Source organism: Rissa tridactyla, chromosome 1, assembly GCF_028500815.1.
Source record: "Rissa tridactyla isolate bRisTri1 chromosome 1, bRisTri1.patW.cur.20221130, whole genome shotgun sequence".
NCBI lineage: Eukaryota > Metazoa > Chordata > Aves > Charadriiformes > Laridae > Rissa > Rissa tridactyla.
The window spans coordinates 11,008,338-11,031,193 of NC_071466.1; the positions used below are offsets into that span (position 1 = coordinate 11,008,338).

At 55.7% G+C, this 22,856-nt stretch overlaps 2 protein-coding genes across 2 annotated transcripts in view; both read left to right on the forward strand.

The window, feature by feature from the left end:
* LOC128902052 (neuronal acetylcholine receptor subunit alpha-10-like) overlaps positions 1–1,060 on the forward strand; it is an 82,313-nt gene extending 81,253 nt beyond the window's left edge. The window contains exons 11-12 of the mRNA XM_054184382.1: positions 242–419; positions 576–1,060. Coding sequence (XP_054040357.1) covers positions 242–419; positions 576–1,060 — 663 coding nt within the window. The remainder of the gene's footprint in view (positions 1–241; positions 420–575) is intronic.
* Positions 1,061–6,043: 4,983 nt separating this feature from the next.
* The window catches only part of LOC128902063 (neuronal acetylcholine receptor subunit alpha-10-like), a 42,851-nt gene continuing 26,038 nt past the window's right edge, over positions 6,044–22,856 (forward strand). Inside the window, exon 1 of the mRNA XM_054184404.1 lies at positions 6,044–6,055. Within this exon, the coding sequence (XP_054040379.1) occupies positions 6,044–6,055 (12 nt within the window). The remainder of the gene's footprint in view (positions 6,056–22,856) is intronic.

The following is a 22,856-nucleotide window of genomic DNA, read 5'->3' on the forward strand; positions in this document are numbered from 1 at the left end:
GCTCTTTCAATACCCTTGGGTGGATCCCATCCAGCCCCATAGATTTGTGCAGCTCCAGGTGCTGAAGCAGGTCCCTCACCGTTTCCCTTTGGATTACAGGGGCTTCATTCTGCTCCCCATCCCTGTCTTCTAGCTCAGGGGTCTGGGTACTCAGGGAACAACTGGTCCTACTGCTGAAGACTGAGGCAAAGACTGCATTAAGTACCTCAGCCTTTTCCTCATCCTTGGTCACTATGTTCACATCTTCAGCCTGCTCCTGCCCTGCATCATGGTCTCCTTCCTGGCACCCCTTGGCTTCTACCTGCCGGCCGACTCCGGGGAGAAGGTCTCACTGGGGGTGACAGTGCTGCTGGCCCTCACCGTCTTCCAGCTGCTGGTGGCGGAGAGCATGCAGCCCTCGGAGAGCGTCCCGCTCATCGGTGAGCCTTGATGGCACCCAGGACCCTCCCATGGGACCAGGGCGTCTGCACCGGGGTGGTGGGCACCCCCCCATGCCAGGGGGGGTTTCGATGGGGGGAGGTGGGCACAGGTCTCTCCCCACCCCGCTGCGGCATCACCACCCATTACCCACGCAGGGAAGTACTACATCGCCACCATGACCATGATCACGGCCTCCACCGCGCTGACCATCTTCATCATGAACGTCCACCACTGCGGCCCGGGGGCCCGGCCCGTGCCCCCCTGGGCCAGGTGGCTCATCCTCCACCACATGGCCTGGCTCTGCTGTGTCTACGAGGTGGGCGAGAGCTGCAAGAGCCCCCGGCGGGTGCCAGGCAGGCGGGCGGGCAGGGAGGACACTGGGGGGCCGGGGGAGAGCCCCATGGAGGGGGAGGTGGGTGCCGAGGCAGGGGGCTGTCCCCGGGACCGCTGCCTGTGCCACCACGATGGCCTGCTGAGGAACGTGGGCTACGTCGCCGGCTGCTGCCGGCATCACCAAGCCTCCCAGCGCCGGACCGGCGAGTGGAAGAAGGTGGCCAAGGTGATGGACCGCTTCTTCATGTGGGTCTTCTTCCTCATGGTCTTCCTCATGAGTGTGCTGGTCCTGGGCAATGCTGCCTGATGGCCCTGTGGACTCACTGCCCCCAGGGACAGTGGTGGCCACAGGTGCCCCATGAGGGTGGCTTGTCCTGAGCCCCCCTTGGCCCTTCATGGACCTGCAGGGTGGAAGATCCACCAGCGCCAGGGAAGAGGAGCCTGAGAGCGGGAACCTGACTCGGCCGGGGCTGCCAAAGCTGCAGATTTGAGGGGTCACGGCCCCCCGAGCAGTTGTCTGGGTTGTGACGTAGAGAAATATAGATATAGAATCACAGAACCACAGAATGGTTTGGGTGGGAAGGGGCCTTAAAGATCATCTCATTCCACCCCCCTGCCCTGGGCAGGGACACCCACCAGCCCAGCTTGCTCCAAGCCCCGGCCAACCTGGCCTTGAACCCCTCCAGGGATGGGGCAGCCACAGCTTCTCTGGGCAACCTGGGCCAGGGGCTCACCACCCTCACAGCCAAGAATTTCTGCCTCAGACCTCAGCTCAATCTCTCCTCTTGCAGTGGAAACCCCTTCCCCCTCGTCCCATGGCTCCCCTCCCTCATCCAGAGTCCCTCCCCAGCTCTGAGGCTCTGAGGCTGGACAGGCAGGGGTGGCATGGCATGTGGGAGAACAGGGGCAGGTACCTAGAGAACTTCTCGCCTCCAATGCTCTGGGACTTCACCCCTGAACAATTACAGGACCCTGAGAGAGGAGTAGAATATCTGCAGGGGAAATACTGGGGCTCTTCTAGAGGGGCACAACTCACCGCACTGTGCTGGGCCCTGGCCACTATCTACCAGGCACTGCTCAGTGTTATGCAGCACCCTCAGGGGAAAGAGATGGAGACCAGACCGACAGCACCAGTATAGGTTAGGGGCGGACATGCTGGGAAGCAGCTCTGAGGAGAAGGACCTGGGGGTCCTAGTAGACAGCAAACTATCCATGAGCCAGCAGTGTGCCCTTGTCGCCAAGAAGGCCAATGGCATCCTGGGCTGCATATTGAAGACTGTGGCCAGTAGGTCGAGGGAGGTCATTCTCCCCCTCTACTCTGCACTGGGGAGGCCACAACTGGAGTATTGTGTCCAGTTTTGGGCTCCCCAGTTCAAGAGGGACAGGGAACTACCGGAGCGAGTCCAGCGAAGGGCAACCAAGATGATTATGGGACTGGAGCATCTCCCTTACGAGGAAAGGCTGAAAGAGCTGGGACTCTTTAGCCTGGAGAAGAGAAGGTTGAGGGGGGACCTGATTAATGTTTACAAGTACCTAAAGGGTGGGTTTAAGGAGGACGGAGCCAGGCTCTTTTCAATGGTTCCCAGTGACAGGACAAGGGGCAATGGGCACAAGCTAGAACATAGGAAGTTCCGTTCGAATACACGGAAAAACTTCTTCACGGTGAGGGTGACAGAGCACTGGAACAGGCTGCCCAGGGAGGTTGTGGAGTCCCCTTCTCTGGAGATTTTCAAGACCCGCCTGGATGCAGCCCTGAGGGATGTGCTTTAGGCAATCCTGCTCTAGCAGGGGAGTTGGACTAGATGATCTCTAGAGGTCCCTTCCAACTCTGAAGATTCCGTGATTCCGTGACAGACACTGCGGCTACTGCAAGCCCTGTGGCAGACACTGCGGCTACTGCAAGCCCTGTGGCAGACACTGCCGCTGAACCAGGGAACCAACCCGTGCCAGTATCAGTTGCCCCCATACAGAAGAAGTACACGAAGAAATCAGTTCGCTTAGTAAGACATGATGATGAACCAGGGCCATCATGAGAAGAGGAGGAAGGGGCAGAACCAGAGATAATTACCTGATCCCTATCCTTGAGTGAGCCGTGGGATATGCGAGAAGATTTTAGCCCACTTTCAGGCGAGCACATTGTCACCTGGCTGCTTCGGTGTTGGGATAACGGGGCCAGTAGCCTGGAATTAGAGGGTAGGGAGGCCAGGCAGCTGGGATCCCTGTCTAGGGAAGGCGGCATTGACAAGGCAATTGGAAAGAAGACCCAAGCCCTCAGCCTCTGCCAACGACTCCTGTCAGGCGTGAGGGAGAGGTACCCCTTCAGTGAAGATGTTGTATGTCAGCCAAGCAAGAGGACTACCATGGAAAGAGGTATCCAGTACCTGAGAGAATTAGCCGTGCGGGAGATGATTTATTATGACTCGGACAATGCAGACTTACCCACAGACCCTGATGAGGTGCAATGCACAAGGCCCATGTGGCGGAAGTTTGTACGAAGCGCACCATCGTCATATGCCAACTCACTGGCAGTAACGGAATGGAAAGGCGAAGAGGGACCAACGGTGGATGAGGTGGCTGGCCGGCTCCGGCGATATGAAGAAAGTCTCTCTTCCCGCCTTGTCCCAGCTGTGGAGAAACTGTCCCGAAAGGTCCAGCAACTTGAAGAGAATATGTCCTACTCCCCACCTATACGGGCCAGCATCTCAGGTACACACCACGAGGCACCCTGTGGTTCTTCTACCTGCGTGACCACGGGGAGGACATGAGGAAGTGGGATGGACAACCTACTTGGATCCTGCGGACACGGGTACAGGAGTTGCAAGGAAGGACAACCACAAAAGGGGATCCCTCCAGGAAAAGTGCCGCCCCACTTTCCAGCGGGCAGTTCCCCAGACAGAGCAGAAGGCCTGATCTTGCTTCTGATCCTCTTGAAGGAACTTCCAAGTCATTTCTGCAAGAAGTGAGTGAGTAACGGATACTATGACTGGTATTAGAGGGGCCCTGCCTCCGGCCAGGTGGAAGAAAGGGACAACCGGGTTTATTGGACGGTGTGGGCTCGATGGCCTGGCACATCAGACCCTCAGGAGTATAAGGCTCTAGCGGACACAGGTGCACAGTGCACTCTAATACCATCAAGCTATAGAGGATCAGAACCCATTTGTATTTCTGGGGTCACAGGGGGATCCCAAGAGTTGACTGTACTGGAGGCGGAAGTAAGCCTAACTGGGAATCATAGAATCAGAGACTCTTCATGGCTAGAAAGGACCTTTGAGATCATCGAGTCCAACCATACACGCACCAAAAAAACCCAAAACCAAAACCAAACAACCAAAAAACCCACAAACAAACAACCTGCAATTTCTGCCACTAGAGCATGCCCTGAAGTGCCACATCTAGATGTTTCTTAAACACCTCTAGGGATGGTGACTCCACCGCCTCCCTGGGCAGGTCATTCCAGTGCCTGACCACTCTTTCAGTGAAGTAATTCTTCCTACTATCTAATCTAAACCTCCCCTGCCGCAGCTTCAGACCATTTCCTCTGGTCCTGTCATTATTCACCTGGGAGAAGAGGCCAACACCCACCTCTCTCCAACCTCCTTTCAGGGACTTGTGGAGGGCAATGAGGTCTCCCCTCAGCCTCCTCTTCTCCAAACTAAAAATGCCCAGCTCCCTCAGCCTCTCCTCATAGGACTTGGTCTCCAGACCCCTCACCAGCCTGGTAGCTCTCCTCTGGACACGCTCCAGCACTTCAAGGTCCCTCTTGTACAGAGGGGCCCAGAACTGAACACAGCACTCCAGGTGAGGCCTCACCAGTGCCGAGTACAGAGGCACGATCCCTTCCCTACTCCTGCTGGCCACGCTATTCCTCATACAAGCCAGAATGCTGTTGGCCTTCTTGGCCACCTGGGCACACTGCTGGCTCATGGTAAGCTGGCCGGCCACCAGCACCCCCAGGTCCTTTTCTGCGGGGCAGCTTTCCAGCCACTCTTCCCCAAGCCCCTGGCGTTGCTTGGGGTTGTTGTGACCGAAATGCAGGACCCGGCCCTTGGCCTTATTAAACCTCATCCAATTGGCCTTGGCCCATCCATCCAGCCTGTCCAGGGCCCTCTGGAGAGCCTTCCTTCCCTCAAGCAGATCAACACTCCCACCTAGCTTGGTGTCATCTGCAAACCTACCGAGGGTGCACTCAATCCCCTCATCCAGATCATTGATAAAGATTTTAAACAAAACTGGCCCCAAAACTGAGCCCTGAGGGACACCACTGGTGACCGGCCGCCAAGAGGATTTCACCCCACTAATCACAACTCTCTGGGCACGGCCATCCAGCCAGTTTTTAACCCAGCAAAGAGTACACTTGTCTATGCCACGATTCGCCAGCTTCTCCAGGAGAATGCTGTGGGGGACGGTGTCAAAGGCCTTACCAAAGTCCAGAGAGACAACGTCCACAGCCTTCCCCGCATCCAGCAGGCGGCTCACATGGTCATAGAAAGAGATCAGGTTGGTTAAGCAGGACCTCCCTTTCCTAAACCCATGCTGGCTGGCCCTGATTCCATGGCTGCCCTGCACTTGCCGTGAGAGCTCACTCAAGATGATCCTCTCCACGATCTTCCCTGGTACCGACGTCGGGCTCACAGGCCTGTGGTTCCCCGGATCCTCCTTCCGACCCTTCTTGTAGATGGGAAAGAAACACATTCCAAAGGCTGCAGATCGTTTATGCTGACATGCCTCCTGTGGAAGGTGTTAAGCACCTGCTGGTAATCATGGATCCACCCTCAGGAGGAGTAGAAGCTTTTCCTACCAGGAAAGCTGATCCCCCAGGAGTGGTCAAAGCACTTTTGTGGGAAATCATTCCCAGATACTGACTGAAATGAAACCAGACGGTCAGACAGGGGTTTCATTTTTCAGCAGGAATACTGAATAATATCTATAAAAGTTCAGCCTGGAGAAGAGAAGGCTCTGCGGAGACCTTCCAGCCCCTTCCAGTCCATCAGGGGGCTCAAGGAAAGCTGGGGAGGGACTCTGGATGAGGGAGGGGAGCCATGGGACGAGGGGGAAGGGGTTTCCACTGCAAGAGGGGAGATTGAGCTGAGATCTTGGGCAGAAATTCTTGGCTGTGAGGGCGGTGAGCCCCTGGCCCAGGTTGCCCAGAGAAGCTGTGGCTGCCCCATCCCTGGAGGGGATCAAGGCCAGGTTGGACGGGGCTTGGAGCAAGCTGGGCTGGTGGGAGGTGTCCCTGCCCAGGGCAGGGGGTGGCACTGGGTGGCCTTTAAGGTCCATTCCTACCCAAACCATGCCCGGAAGGGCTGGGGCCCTTCTCCTTCTCCTTTTCCCCTTCTCCTTCTCCCTCCCTTCTTGTTATGGTTTGAGAAACCCACCACAATTTCTTGTCCTTTAGACAATTACTCTCTCACCCGATGACCCCTCCCCACCCGGGAAGGGGAATTGGGGAAAAACAAGGAAACAGGAGGGTTGCAATAGAAATAGATTTAATAGGATAAAACTAAAGAATTAACCTTAATAATGCTAAAGAAGCAGTGTCGATCCCGATATCAATATAAAATACCCAAGGACTACACCCAGCCCATTCCATCAGCAGGAAGCCGTGCACTCCCAGCAGGGGACAGCCAATGGGGGACACTGCGAGCGCTGCAGCTTCACGAGGAAGGGAAGGGCTCAGGGCTCCGAGACTACAGCAAGGAGTTCTCTGGACCACCGCCATCAAGGGAGAGTCGAACTACACAGCAGACTTTATAATTTATATTGAACGTGATGTTCATGCTATGAAATAGTCCTGTTGGCAGCTTGGGGCAAGTACCCTCCTTCTCTTGCTCTTCCTCATCCCCTGCTGAGTGTCGCCAAGGGGGGCTTTGACTGCCCCACGATGTCAAAAAGGGGGGATGTGCCCCCCTGCCACACTACAAAAGAGGGACGCGGTCCCCACTGGAGCCGTCAGCGGATGCTGGGCACCGCAGTCTGGCATTGTCTGGGCAGACTGCAGCCTCGGCCTCTGACACCCCAGCAGTCTTGCGGGTCCCGTCACTGGGGACCCAGGAGGACACTGGGGAGCCGCATTGCGGTTCTGTGCTGGTGACTGGGAGCACCGCAGCGACACCGGAGTCGGTGCCATGGGGCGCTCTGACGCCGTGTCTCCCCTAGGCCATCTCCTCCTGATTGTGATGGGGCTCAGCATATTCTCATCTGTGCTGCAGAGCAAGCGGCTTCAGGTAGGTGACTGTTGCACCACACTGTGCTGCACCACACTGTGCTGCGGCGTGGGGTGGTGAGGGATGGCGTGGGGTGGTGTGGGGTGCCGTGGGGGGCTGTGGTGTGGGACTGGGAGGTGCTCCCGTCTCACCCAGCTCCTCGGAACCTTGCAGAAGTGGTTTAAGAAGAAGAAGAAGAAGAAGAAGAAAAAGCGTCAGACAAGGAAGACAAGAGCCCGGACAGAGAAGCAGAGCGGTGAGTGGCCCCAGCACCGAGAACCCTGCAAACGGCCTACACCCCACGGCAGCCCTGAGCCGGGGCTGTGCCGGCAGCTGCTGGCCGCTCACTCTGTCTCCTCCCTCCACAGCTTCTCAGCCAGTGGATAGAGGAGTTAGGAAATCCCGGCCCAAGCAGGAGAAGCGGTGAGTGTGGGGGAGACCCCAGATGCTGCCCCAGACCCTCACCCCGTGCCCTGCCCCTGCCTGCGCTGGGCAGCCCTGCCCACCGGCCAAGGAGGGGTGCTGCCCGCGGGTCCCGCTGGGCTCCGGGGTGCAGCGGGGTCTCTTTCTCCTCCTCTGCAGGGCGAGTGCGGAGGCCTTGAACAGGAAGCCCCTCTCCCCACGGGCCCCGCTGGCCACCATGGACTCTCTGACAGACAGAGGCTCCTCTTCCTTCAGCTCCCTCTACTCCTTCCCAGAGCCCTGTCCTGGTGTGATGGTGGAGCTGGCAGCGCTCAACCACTCAGGACCCCGCCATCCCCCCAGGGCTGTCAAGGGGAGGGTGGAGGAGCCAGGGCCAGCCCTCTGCCAGGAGTCCCCACTGGAACTGCCAACAAGGACTAAGCAAGAGTGGTCCCCAGGAAAGCAGGGACAGGGCGCAGAGCCCTGTGCACACACAGCCTTCACCCTGCAGCCCCCCAGCCATGGCCACGGACCAAGGGCAGCTGATCATGGGGCTCCTCCACTCTTTTGAGTCCACCCAGGAGATGGCCAGGCAGTGCTGTGAGATGCTGAAGGTGCTGCAGGCCCGTTGGCAAGGGCGGGAGCCTGTGACCAGAACCTCCCCGGGGAGCCCTTCCATCCATGGTGGTGCAGGAGCAGCTGGGGGCCACAGTGAAGCCCCGGCACCTGGGAGCGGAGCAGCCGTGGGTGGCTGCAAACACGGATAAGACTGAGGATGGGGACATGGACAAGGAGAAGGACACGGGACCAGACACAAGTGTGAAGGAGAAGGAAATGAGCAGCCCTGTGGAGCTCGGCAGGGGGAGCCTGGCAGAAGTGAAGAGAAACAGCAAGATGGGGCCGGGCGAGAACAACTCCATGGGGCCAAGCACCAGCAGCCCCCCAGGCTCAGGCAGGAGCACCCCCATGGATGTGGAAGGGAGGACGGACAGGGCGCAGAGCCCCGTGAACGTGCAGCTGCCCCCCAGCCGCCCCCCAGCCAAGGCCACAGACGAGAGGGAGCTCTACTTGGAGCTCTTGGACGCTTTCAAGACCTTGGAGGAGGAGGGGCAGCACCACAGCGAGCCCGTGGACAGGGAGTGTGACCAGGCGTCCCCAGGGCTGTGCCCGCTAGGACGGTGCCTGTGTCACTGCTGCACCCGGCTCTGCCACCGCCTGAAGGACTGGTGGAGACGCTGCTGCCGGCCGCGCCGCATCTGCTTCAGCAATTTCCCCTAATGGCTGGGAAATGTGGGTCCAGGAACACACATCCTCCGTGACACCAAAGGGCTCTGACATGGGCACCACTTAATTTACATCTGCTCTAGACGTTTGTGTTTTGCCAAAAGGGAGCAGAACCATGAGTGCAGGCTGACGCAGGCTCTGAGGCTCTGAGGCTGGACAGGCAGGGGTGGCATGGCATGTGGGAGAACAGGGGCAGGTACCTAGAGAACTTCTCGCCTCCAATGCTCTGGGACTTCACCCCTGAACAATTACAGGACCCTGAGAGAGGAGTAGAATATCTGCAGGGGAAATACTGGGGCTCTTCCAGAGAGGCACAACTCACCGCACTGTGCTGGGCCCTGGCCACTATCTACCAGGCACTGCTCAGTGTTATGCAGCACCCTCAGGGGAAAGAGATGGAGACCAGACCGACAGCACCAGTATAGGTTAGGGGCGGACATGCTGGGAAGCAGCTCTGAGGAGAAGGACCTGGGGGTCCTAGTAGACAGCAAACTATCCATGAGCCAGCAGTGTGCCCTTGTCGCCAAGAAGGCCAATGGCATCCTGGGCTGCATATTGAAGACTGTGGCCAGTAGGTCGAGGGAGGTCATTCTCCCCCTCTACTCTGCACTGGGGAGGCCACAACTGGAGTATTGTGTCCAGTTTTGGGCTCCCCAGTTCAAGAGGGACAGGGAACTACCGGAGCGAGTCCAGCGAAGGGCAACCAAGATGATTATGGGACTGGAGCATCTCCCTTACGAGGAAAGGCTGAAAGAGCTGGGACTCTTAAGCCTGGAGAAGAGAAGGTTGAGGGGGGACCTGATTAATGTTTACAAGTACCTAAAGGGTGGGTTTAAGGAGGACGGAGCCAGGCTCTTTTCAATGGTTCCCAGTGACAGGACAAGGGGCAATGGGCACAAGCTAGAACATAGGAAGTTCCGTTCAAATACACGGAAAAACTTCTTCACGGTGAGGGTGACAGAGCACTGGAACAGGCTGCCCAGGGAGGTTGTGGAGTCCCCTTCTCTGGAGATTTTCAAGACCCGCCTGGATGCAGCCCTGAGGGATGTGCTTTAGGCAATCCTGCTCTAGCAGGGGAGTTGGACTAGATGATCTCTAGAGGTCCCTTCCAACTCTGAAGATTCCGTGATTCCGTGACAGACACTGCGGCTACTGTAAGCCCTGTGGCAGACACTGCGGCTACTGCAAGCCCTGTGGCAGACACTGCCACTGAACCAGGGAACCAACCCGTGCCAGTATCAGTTGCCCCCATACAGAAGAAGTACACGAAGAAATCAGTTCGCTTAGTAAGAGATGATGATGAACCAGGGCCATCATGAGAAGAGGAGGAAGGGGCAGAACCAGAGATAATTACCTGATCCCTATCCTTGAGTGAGCCGTGGGATATGCGAGAAGATTTTAGCCCACTTTCAGGCGAGCACATTGTCACTTGGCTGCTTCGGTGTTGGGATAACGGGGCCAGTAGCCTGGAATTAGAGGGTAGGGAAGCCAGGCAGCTGGGATCCCTGTCTAGGGAAGGCGGCATTGACAAGGCAATTGGAAAGAAGACCCAAGCCCTCAGCCTCTGCCAACGACTCCTGTCAGGCGTGAGGGAGAGGTACCCCTTCAGTGAAGATGTTGTATGTCAACCAAGCAAGAGGACTACCATGGAAAGAGGTATCCAGTACCTGAGAGAATTAGCCGTGCGGGAGATGATTTATTATGACTCGGACAATGCAGACTTACCCACAGACCCTGATGAGGTGCAATGCACAAGGCCCATGTGGCGGAAGTTTGTACGAAGCGCACCATCGTCATATGCCAACTCACTGGCAGTAACGGAATGGAAAGGCGAAGAGGGACCAACGGTGGATGAGGTGGCTGGCCGGCTCCGGCGATATGAAGAAAGTCTCTCTTCCCGCCTTGTCCCAGCTGTGGAGAAACTGTCCCGAAAGGTCCAGCAACTTGAAGAGAATATGTCCTACTCCCCACCTATACGGGCCAGCATCTCAGGTACACACCACGAGGCACCCTGTGGTGCTTCTACCTGCGTGACCACGGGGAGGACATGAGGAAGTGGGATGGACAACTGTCCTGGTTCCGGTGGGGATAGGGTTAACTTTTCCTGGTATTCCATGCCATGTGAGCCACGCCCACCCTGAGCTGCCGGGGGAGGGGGCAGGAAGTAGCTGCTTAAAAGCGGGCTGGGGCGGCCCGGGTCCGGCCGGCGAGCAGCGAGCAGCGGGGGAGCGGCAGTTCCGTAATTGCGTTTGTATATTCCCCTATCCGTGTTGTTGTTGTTGTTGTTTGCCTGTTCCCTTTGCTGTTCTGTTAAACTGCCTTTGTCTCAACCCAAGAGTCTTGCCTTTTCTTACGATTCTTCCTGTATTTGGAAGGCACGAGCGAGCGGCACGTGGTTCTTTGTTGCCGTCTGAGGCTAAACCACGACAGTCCTTTTTTGGCGCCCAACGTGGGGCTCGAAGGGTTGAGATAACGACAGAATCCAACTAGAACGTGGAAAAAACGGTTTTGGGTTTTTTTTTGTATGCATTTATTTTATTAGGTAAGTAGTCACTGGTCATCATGTTGCTTGGTTTGTTCTCATGGCTGTGTTACATAAATTCCTATATGGCTTATGTACTCCCTGCGATGCTGTTTACCATGTCTGGAACAGGGATGAGGATTATCATTCTGCTGTCCTGTGCGATATCTGTTTATGATATGATAACATCACTGTTCAGACGGCTATTTTGGGGTGTTTATGTGGTTTTGCTGTCCTGTCCGTACATTGGACACCGTCTCTCAGAATTTGTTAATAATTTCCCCAGCCCTTTTGCCTCCCTTTTCTCCTTCGGGTCAGGTATGACAGCTTTTGAGAATTTTGAATATCCTTGGGATACTCAAACTAGCGTGTTCGTAGTGCTATGTCTCCTGAATACGTTCCAGGTCTTGTTTAGGGTTAAGCGACTATTTAAGACTACCACCCGGAGATCTGCTCCGAGGCTGGATAGTCAGGGGTGCCATGGCATGTGGGAGAGCATGGGCAGGTACCTAGAGAACTACTCACCTCCAATGGTCTGGGACTTCACCCCTGAACAATTACAGGACCCTGATAAAGTGGTAGAATATTTGAAGGGAAAATGCTGTGGCTATTCTAGAGAGGCACAACTCACCGCGCTGTGCTGGGCCCTGGCCAGTATCTACCAGGCACTGCTCAGAATTATGCAGCACCCTCAAGGGGAAGAGATGGAAACCAGACCTGCGGCCCCTGTGGCTGCTGCAGCCCCTGCGGCGGCCCCTGTGGCTGCTGCAGCCCCTGCGGCGGCCCCTGCGGCTGCTGCAGCCCCTGCGGCGGCCCCTGCGGCTGCTGCAGCCCCTGCGGCTGCTGCAGCCCCTGCGGCAGCCCCTGCGGCTACTGCAATCCTTGCGACGGACACTGCGGCTACTGCAATCCTTGCGACAGACACTGCGGCTACTGCAACCCCCGTGGTAGCCACTGCCACTGAACCAGGGAACCAACCCATGCCAGTATCAGTTGCCCCCATACAGAAGAAGTACACAAAGAAATCAGTTCGCTTAGTAAGAGATGATGATGAACCAGGGCCATCACGAGAGCAGGAGGAAGAGGCAGAACCAGAGATAATTACTCGATCCCTATCCTTGAGTGAGCTGCGGGATATGCGAAAAGATTTTAGCCGACTTTCAGGCGAGCACATTGTCACCTGGCTGCTCCGGTGCTGGGATAATGGGGCCAGTAGCCTGGAATTAGAGGGTAGGGAAGCCAGGCAGCTGGGATCCCTGTCTAGGGAAGGCGGCATTGACAAGGCGATCAGGAAAAAGACCCAAGCCCTCAGCCTCTGGAAACGACTCCTGTTAGGCGTGAGGGAGAGGTACCCCTTCAGCGAGGATGTTGTATGTCAGCCAAGCAAGTGGACTACCATGGAAAGAGGTATCCAGTACCTGAGAGAATTAGCCGTGCGGGAGATGATTTATTATGACTTGGACAATGCAGACTTACCCACAGACCCTGATGAGGTGCGATGCACAAGGCCCATATGGCGGAAGTTTGTACGGAGCGCACCATCGTCATATGCCAACTCCCTGGCAGTAATGGAATGGAAAGGTGAAGAGGGACCAACGGTGGATGAGGTGGCTGGCCGGTTCCGGCGATATGAAGAAAGTCTCTCTTCCCCCCTTGTCTCAGCTGTGGAGAAACTGTCGCGGAAGGTCCAGCAACTTGAAGAGAATACGTCCTACTCCCCACCTGCACGGGCCAGCATCTCAGCTATTAGAAGCAGGCACTTCCCCACTCAAGAGAGAGAGTACGGAGGGTACACACCACGAGGCACCCTGTGGTTCTACCTGCGGGACCACGGAGAGGACATGAGGAAGTGGGATGGACAACCTACTTCGATCCGCCGGACACGGGTACAGGAGTTGCAAGGAAGGACAACCACAAAAGGGGATCCCTCCAGGAAAAGTGCCGCCCCAGTTTCCAGTGGGCCGTTCCCCAGACAAAGCAGAAGGCCTGATCTTGCTTCTGATCCTCTTGAAGGAACTTCCAAGTCATTTATGCAAGAAGTGAGTAATGGATACTATGACCAGTATTAGGGGGGCCCTGCCTCCGGCCAGGTGGAGGAAAGGGACAACCGGGTTTATTGGACGGTGTGGATTCGATGGCCTGGCACATCAGACCCACAGGAGTATAAGGCTCTAGTGGACACGGGTGCGCAGTGTACTTTAATACCATCAAGCTATAGAGGGGCAGAACCCATTTGTATTTCTGGGGTGACAGGGGGATCCCAAGAGTTGACTGTACTGGAGGCAGAAGTGAGCCTAACTGGGAATGAGTGGCAAAAGCATCCCATTGTGACTGGCCCAGAGGCTCCATGCATCCTTGGTATAGATTACCTCAGGAGAGGGTATTTTAAGGACCCAAAAGGGTACCGCTGGGCCTTTGGCATAGCTGCTTTGGAGACAGAGGAAGTTAAACAGTTGTCTGCCTTGCCTGGTCTCTCGGAGGATTCTTCTGTTGTGGGGTTGTTGAGGGTCAAAGAACAACAGGTGCCGATTGCTACCACAACGGTGCATCGGCGGCAGTATCGCACTAACCGAGACTCTCTGATTCCCATCCATGAGCTGATTCGTCAACTAGAGGTTCAAGGAGTGATCAGCAAGACTCGCTCACCCTTTAACAGTCCCATATGGCCGGTGCGAAAATCTAATGGAGAGTGGAGGCTAACTGTAGACTATCGTGGTCTGAATGAAGTCACGCCACCGTTGAGTGCTGCTGTGCCGGACATGCTAGAACTCCAGTACGAACTGGAGTCCAAGGCAGCCAAGTGGTATGCCACGATTGATATAGCGAATGCATTTTTCTCAATCCCTTTGGCAGCAGAGTGCAGGCCACAGTTTGCTTTCACTTGGAGGGGCATCCAATACACCTGGAATCGACTGCCCCAGGGGTGGAAACACAGCCCCACCATTTGCCATGGACTGATCCAGACTGCACTGGAACAGGGTGAAGCTCCAGAACATCTGCAGTACATTGATGACATCATTGTATGGGGAAACACAGCAGAAGAAGTTTTTGAGAAAGGGAGTAAAATAGTCCAAATCCTTCTGAACGCTGGTTTTGCTATAAAGCGAAGTAAGGTCAAGGGACCTGCGCAGGAGATCCAGTTTTTAGGAATAAAATGGCAAGATGGACGCCGTCAGATTCCAATGGATGTGATCAACAAAATAGCAGCTATGTCTCCACCAACTAGTAAAAAGGAAACACAGGCTTTCTTAGGTATTGTGGGTTTTTGGAGAATGCATATCCCAGATTACAGTCAAATTGTAAGCCCTCTGTATCAAGTAACCCGGAAGAAGAATGATTTTAAATGGGGTCCTGAGCAACGACAAGCTTTTGAACAAATCAAACAGGAAATAGTCCATGCAGTGGCCCTGGGGCCAGTCCGGGCAGGACAAGATGTTAAAAATGTGCTCTACACCGCAGCCGGGGAGAACGGCCCTACCTGGAGCCTCTGGCAGAAAGCACCAGGGGAGACTCGAGGTTGACCCCTAGGGTTTTGGAGTCGTGGATACAGAGGATCCGAAGCCCGCTACACTCCAACAGAAAAAGAGATATTGGCAGCATATGAAGGGGTTCGAGCTGCTTCGGAAGTAGTTGGTACAGAAGCACAGCTCCTCTTAGCACCTCGACTGCCGGTGCTGGGTTGGATGTTCAAAGAAAGTGTCCCCACCACACATCATGCAACCGATGCTACATGGAGTAAGTGGATTGCACTGATCACGCAGCGAACTCGAATGGGAAACCCCAGTCGCCCAGGAATTCTGGAAGTGATCATGGACTGGCCAGAGGGCAAGGATTTCGGAATGTCACCAGAGGAGGAGGTGACGCGTGCAGAAGAGGCCCCACCATATAATAAACTGCCAGAAAATGAGAAGAAATATGCCCTGTTCACTGATGGGTCCTGCCGTATTGTGGGAAAGCATCGAAAGTGGAAGGCTGCTGTGTGGAGTCCTACACGACAGGTTGCAGAAGCCAGTGAGGGACAGGGTGAATCGAGCCAGTTTGCAGAGGTGAAGGCTATTCAGCTGGCTTTGGACATTGCTGAGCGAGAAAAATGGCCAGTACTTTATCTCTACACTGACTCATGGATGGTGGCAAATGCTCTGTGGGGGTGGTTACAGCAGTGGAAGCAGGGCAACTGGCAGCGCAGAGGCAAACCCATCTGGGCTGCTGACCTATGGCAAGATATTGCTGCCCAGATAGAGAATCTGGTTGTGAAAGTACGCCATGTAGATGCCCACGTACCGAAGAATCGGGCCACGGAGGAACATCAGAACAACCAGCAGGTGGATCGGGCCGCTAGGATTGAAGTGGCTCAGGTGGATCTGGACTGGCAACATAAGGGTGAACTATTCATAGCTCGGTGGGCCCATGACTCCTCAGGCCATCAAGGGAGAGATGCGACATATAGATGGGCTCGTGACCGAGGGGTGGACTTGACCATGGACACTATTGCACAGGTCATCCATGAATGTGAGACATGCGCTGCGATCAAACAAGCCAAGCGTTTGAAGCCTCTTTGGTATGGAGGGCGATGGCTGAAATACAAATATGGGGAGGCCTGGCAGATTGATTATATCACGCTGCCACAAACCCGTCAAGGCAAGCGCTATGTGCTCACAATGGTGGAAGCAACCACTGGATGGCTGGAAACATACCCTGTGCCCCATGCCACTGCCCGGAACACTATCCTGGGCCTTGAAAAGCAAGTCCTGTGGCGACATGGTACCCCAGAGAGAATTGAGTCGGACAATGGGACTCATTTCCGAAACAGCCTCATAGACACCTGGGCCAAAGAGCATGGTATCGAGTGGGTGTATCACATCCCCTATCACGCCCCAGCCTCTGGGAAGATAGAACAATACAATGGACTGTTAAAAACTACACTGAGAGCAATGGGTGGTGGGACTTTCAAACACTGGGATACGCATTTAGCAAAAGCTACCTGGCTAGTTAACACCAGGGGATCTAACAATCGGGCTGGCCCTGCCCAATCAAAACTTCCACGTACTGTAGAAGGGGATAAAGTCCCCGTAGTGCACATGAAGAATATGCTAGGGAAGACAGTCTGGGTTAGTCCTGCCTCAGGCAAAGGCAAACCCATCCGTGGGATTGCTTTTGCCCAAGGACCTGGGTGCACTTGGTGGGTGATGCGGAAGGATGGGGAAGTCCAATGTGTACCTCATGGAGATCTGATTTTGGGTGAGAATAGCCAATAAATCAGATTGTGTGCTGTTAATTGCTAAGTAACACCGTCACTGTATGTCCTCATTGCTATAATTGCTATCAGTTGTACTACAAGTAAGGCACAGGGATGATGGGATAAGAACTGATCTCAGCAGCTGGCGCCCAGCAGTTTCCTAAAGATCTACATCTTCAGCCCATGGACTGCGTGCATGAGCCACACCAGGTGCACCAGTCACAAGCTCCGAAAAAAAATACAGCATGCAACAGACCAGCACCACCCAGCATCTCACCTGCCCTGACAGACTGTTCTAACAGATGGAGCCCAAAGCCGTGGATTAAAAGAACTCAACGGACACTTTGGAGGGATGACCCATAAACTAAGGGCATTATATGTGTGTGTATATATATATATATAACAGGGGAAAGTGGTGGCAATTCATTGGAACCTGCTGGGCATGGCATAGATGGTATGGAATAAGGGGTGGATAATGTCCTGGTTCCGGTGGGGATAGGGTTAACTTTTCCTGGTATTCCATGCCATGTGAGCCACGCCCACCCTGAGCTGCCGGGGGAGGGGGCAGGAAGTAGCTGCTTAAAAGCGGGCTGGGGCGGCCTGGGTCCGGCCGGCGAGCAGCGAGCGGCGGGGGAACGGCGGTTCCGTAATCGCATTTGTATATTCCCCTATCCGTGTTGTTGTTGTTTGCCTGTTCCCTTTGCTGTTCTGTTAAACTGCCTTTGTCTCAACCCAAGAGTCTTGCCTTTTCTTACGATTCTTCCTGTATTTGGAAGGCACGAGCGAGCGGCACGTGGTTCTTTGTTGCCGTCTGAGGCTAAACCACGACAACAACCTACTTGGATCCTGCGGACACGGGTACAGGAGTTGCAAGGAAGGACAACCACAAAAGGGGATCCCTCCAGGAAAAGTGCCGCCCCACTTTCCAGCGGGCAGTTCCCCAGACAGAGCAGAAGGCCTGATCTTGCTTCTGATCCTCTTGAAGGAACTTCCAAGTCATTTCTGCAAGAAGTGAGTGAGTAACGGATACTATGACTGGTATTAGAGGGGCCCTGCCTCCGGCCAGGTGGAAGAAAGGGACAACCGGGTTTATTGGACGGTGTGGGCTCGATGGCCTGGCACATCAGACCCTCAGGAGTATAAGGCTCTAGCGGACACAGGTGCACAGTGCACTCTAATACCATCAAGCTATAGAGGATCAGAACCCATTTGTATTTCTGGGGTCACAGGGGGATCCCAAGAGTTGACTGTACTGGAGGCGGAAGTAAGCCTAACTGGGAATCATAGAATCAGAGACTCTTCATGGCTAGAAAGGACCTTTGAGATCATCGAGTCCAACCATACACGCACCAAAAAAACCCAAAACCAAAACCAAACAACCAAAAAACCCACAAACAAACAACCTGCAATCTCTGCCACTAGAGCATGCCCTGAAGTGCCAAATCTAGATGTTTTTTAAACACCTCTAGGGATGGTGACTCCACCGCCTCCCTGGGCAGGTCATTCCAGTGCCTGACCACTCTTTCAGTGAAGTAATTCTTCCTACTATCTAATCTAAACCTCCCCTGCCGCAGCTTCAGACCATTTCCTCTGGTCCTGTCATTATTCACCTGGGAGAAGAGGCCAACACCCACCTCTCTCCAACCTCCTTTCAGGGACTTGTGGAGGGCAATGAGGTCTCCCCTCAGCCTCCTCTTCTCCAAGCTAAACATGCCCAGCTCCCTCAGCCTCTCCTCATAGGACTTGGTCTCCAGACCCCTCACCAGCCTGGTAGCTCTCCTCTGGACACGCTGCAGCACTTCAAGGACCCTCTTGTACAGAGGGGCCCAGAACTGAACACAGCACTCCAGGTGAGGCCTCACCAGTGCCGAGTACAGAGGCACGGTCACTTCCCTGCTCCTGCTGGCCACGCTATTCCTCATACAAGCCAGAATGCTGTTGGCCTTCTTGGCCACCTGGGCACACTGCTGGCTCATGGTAAGCTGGCCGGCCACCAGCACCCCCAGGTCCTTTTCTGCGGGGCAGCTTTCCAGCCACTCTTCCCCAAGCCCCTAGCGTTGCTTGGGGTTGTTGTGACCGAAATGCAGGACCCGGCCCTTGGCCTTATTAAACCTCATCCAATTGGCCTTGGCCCATCCATCCAGCCTGTCCAGGGCCCTCTGGAGAGCCTTCCTTCCCTCAAGCAGATCAACACTCCCACCTAGCTTGCTGGCATCTGCAAACCTACCGAGGGTGCACTCAATCCCCTCATCCAGATCATTGATAAAGATTTTAAACAAAACTGGCCCCAAAACTGAGCCCTGAGGGACACCACTGGTGACCGGCCGCCAAGAGGATTTCACCCCACTAATCACAACTCTCTGGGCACGGCCATCCAGCCAGTTTTTAACCCAGCAAAGAGTACACTTGTCTATGCCAGGATTCGCCAGCTTCTCCAGGACAATGCTGTGGGGGACGGTGTCAAAGGCCTTACCAAAGTCCAGAGAGACAACGTCCACAGCCTTCCCCGCATCCAGCAGGCGGCTCACATGGTCATAGAAAGAGATCAGGTTGGTTAAGCAGGACCTCCCTTTCCTAAACCCATGCTGGCTGGCCCTGATTCCGTGGCTGCCCTGCACTTGCCGTGAGAGCTCACTCAAGATGATCCTCTCCACGATCTTCCCTGGTACCGACGTCAGGCTCACAGGCCTGTGGTTCCCCGGATCCTCCTTCCGACCCTTCTTGTAGATGGGAAAGAAACACATTCCAAAGGCTGCAGATCGTTTATGCTGACATGCCTCCTGTGGAAGGTGTTAAGCACCTGCTGGTAATCATGGATCAACCCTCAGGAGGAGTAGAAGCTTTTCCTACCAGGAAAGCTGATCCCCCAGGAATGGTCAAAGCACTTTTGTGGGAAATCATTCCCAGATACTGACTGAAATGAAACCAGACGGTCAGACAGGGGTTCTCATTTTTCAGCAGGAATACTGAATAATATCTATAAAAGTTCAGTCTGGAGAAGAGAAGGCTCTGCGGAGACCTTGGAGCCCCTTCCAGTCCGTCAGGGGGCTCAAGGAAAGCTGGGGAGGGACTCTGGATGAGGGAGGGGAGCCACGGGACGAGGGGGAAGGGGTATCCACTGCAAGAGTGGAGATTGAACTGAGATCTCGGGCAGAAATTCTTGGCTGTGAGGGCGGTGAGCCCCTGGCCCAGGTTGCCCAGAGAAGCTGTGGCTGCCCCATCCCTGGAGGGGATCAAGGCCAGGTTGGACGGGGCTTGGAGCAAGGTGGGCTGGTGGGAGGTGTCCCTGCCCAGGGCAGGGGGTGGCACTGGGTGGCCTTTAGAGGTCCCTTCCCACCCAAACCATGCCCGGAAGGGGTGGGGCCCTTCTCCTTCTCCTTTTCCCCTTCTCCTTCTCCCTCCCTTCTTGTTATGGTTTGAGAAACCCACCACAATTTCTTATCCTTTAGACAATTACTCTCTCACCTGATGACCCCTCCCCACCCGGGAAGGGGAATTGGGGAAAAACAAGGAAACAGGAGGGTTGCAATAGAAATAGATTTAATAGGATAAAACTAAAGAATTAACATTAATAATGCTAAAGAAGCAGTGTCGATCCCGATATCAATATAAAATACCCAAGGACTACACCCAGCCCATTCCATCAGCAGGAAGCCGTGCACTCCCAGCAGGGGACAGCCAATGGGGGACACTGCGAGCGCTGCGGCTTCACGAGGAAGGGAAGGGCTCAGGGCTCCGAGACTACAGCAAGGAGTTCTCTGGACCACCGCCATCAAGGGAGAGTCGAACTACACAGCAGACTTTATAATTTATATTGAACGTGATGTTCATGCTATGAAATAGTCCTGTTGGCAGCTTGGGGCAAGAGCCCTCCTTCTCTTGCTCTTCCTCATCCCCTGCTGAGTGTCACCAAGGGGGGCTTTGACTGCCCCACGATGTCAAAAAGGGGGGATGTGCCCCCCTGCCACACTACAAAAGAGGGACGCGGTCCCCACTGGAGCCGTCAGCGGATGCTGGGCACCGCAGTCTGGCATTGTCTGGGCAGACTGCAGCCTCGGCCTCTGACACCCCAGCAGTCTTGCGGGTCCCGTCACTGGGGACCCAGGAGGACACTGGGGAGCCGCATTGCGGTTCTGTGCTGGTGACTGGGAGCACCGCAGCGACACCGGAGTCGGTGCCATGGGGCGCTCTGACGCCGTGTCTCCCCTAGGCCATCTCCTCCTGATTGTGATGGGGCTCAGCATATTCTCATCTGTGCTGCAGAGCAAGCGGCTTCAGGTAGGTGACTGTTGCACCACACTGTGCTGCACCACACTGTGCTGCGGCGTGGGGTGGTGAGGGATGGCGTGGGGTGGTGTGGGGTGCCGTGGGGGGCTGTGGTGTGGGACTGGGAGGTGCTCCCGTCTCACCCAGCTCCTCGGAACCTTGCAGAAGTGGTTTAAGAAGAAGAAGAAGAAGAAGAAGAAAAAGCGTCAGACAAGGAAGACAAGAGCCCGGACAGAGAAGCAGAGCGGTGAGTGGCCCCAGCACCGAGAACCCTGCAAACGGCCTACACCCCACGGCAGCCCTGAGCCGGGGCTGTGCCGGCAGCTGCTGGCCGCTCACTCTGTCTCCTCCCTCCACAGCTTCTCAGCCAGTGGATAGAGGAGTTAGGAAATCCCGGCCCAAGCAGGAGAAGCGGTGAGTGTGGGGGAGACCCCAGATGCTGCCCCAGACCCTCACCCCGTGCCCTGCCCCTGCCTGCGCTGGGCAGCCCTGCCCACCGGCCAAGGAGGGGTGCTGCCCGCGGGTCCCGCTGGGCTCCGGGGTGCAGCGGGGTCTCTTTCTCCTCCTCTGCAGGGCGAGTGCGGAGGCCTTGAACAGGAAGCCCCTCTCCCCACGGGCCCCGCTGGCCACCATGGACTCTCTGACAGACAGAGGCTCCTCTTCCTTCAGCTCCCTCTACTCCTTCCCAGAGCCCTGTCCTGGTGTGATGGTGGAGCTGGCAGCGCTCAACCACTCAGGACCCCGCCATCCCCCCAGGGCTGTCAAGGGGAGGGTGGAGGAGCCAGGGCCAGCCCTCTGCCAGGAGTCCCCACTGGAACTGCCAACAAGGACTAAGCAAGAGTGGTCCCCAGGAAAGCAGGGACAGGGCGCAGAGCCCTGTGCACACACAGCCTTCACCCTGCAGCCCCCCAGCCATGGCCACGGACCAAGGGCAGCTGATCATGGGGCTCCTCCACTCTTTTGAGTCCACCCAGGAGATGGCCAGGCAGTGCTGTGAGATGCTGAAGGTGCTGCAGGCCCGTTGGCAAGGGCGGGAGCCTGTGACCAGAACCTCCCCGGGGAGCCCTTCCATCCATGGTGGTGCAGGAGCAGCTGGGGGCCACAGTGAAGCCCCGGCACCTGGGAGCGGAGCAGCCGTGGGTGGCTGCAAACACGGATAAGACTGAGGATGGGGACATGGACAAGGAGAAGGACACGGGACCAGACACAAGTGTGAAGGAGAAGGAAATGAGCAGCCCTGTGGAGCTCGGCAGGGGGAGCCTGGCAGAAGTGAAGAGAAACAGCAAGATGGGGCCGGGCGAGAACAACTCCATGGGGCCAAGCACCAGCAGCCCCCCAGGCTCAGGCAGGAGCACCCCCATGGATGTGGAAGGGAGGACGGACAGGGCGCAGAGCCCCGTGAACGTGCAGCTGCCCCCCAGCCGCCCCCCAGCCAAGGCCACAGACGAGAGGGAGCTCTACTTGGAGCTCTTGGACACTTTCAAGACCTTGCAGGAGGAGGAGCAGCACCACAGCGAGCCCGTGGACAGGGAGTGTGACCAGGCATCCCCAGGGCTGTGCCCGCTAGGACGGTGCCTGTGTCACTGCTGCACCCGGCTCTGCCACCGCCTGAAGGACTGGTGGAGACGCTGCTGCCGGCCGCGCCGCATCTGCTTCAGCAATTTCCCCTAATGGCTGGGAAATGTGGGTCCAGGAACACACATCCTCCGTGACACCAAAGGGCTCTGACATGGGCACCACTTAATTTACATCTGCTCTAGACGTTTGTGTTTTGCCAAAAGGGAGCAGAACCATGAGTGCAGGCTGACGCAGGCTACAGCTCTGCAAGCAAACAGGGTGCACGGACTCCTCTCCTCATGAGCAGATTGCCCTGCAAAAGGGTGGGGTTCAGAAAAATCGGAAAGGATAAGAAAGTTGTCAGTTACTAGAACAAGCCTAAAGCTTTTTCACAAAATTGAGGTTTTCCTGCCTGAAAAGCTCTTTTTGCTCACAGCTGACATCCCAGCACCAGTATTTTGGGTGTTTCAGCTTTTTATGAGGGCAACCTGACATCAGCCTGACAGTGAAGACTGGCATAACGGGCATCGCAACTGGACAAGGACAACAACCTCAACCAGGCTAGAGTGGAACACCGCAGTGGCTCGCTTATGAAAATGACCCTCTGGCCATAACACTGAAGTGGTCAGGAATT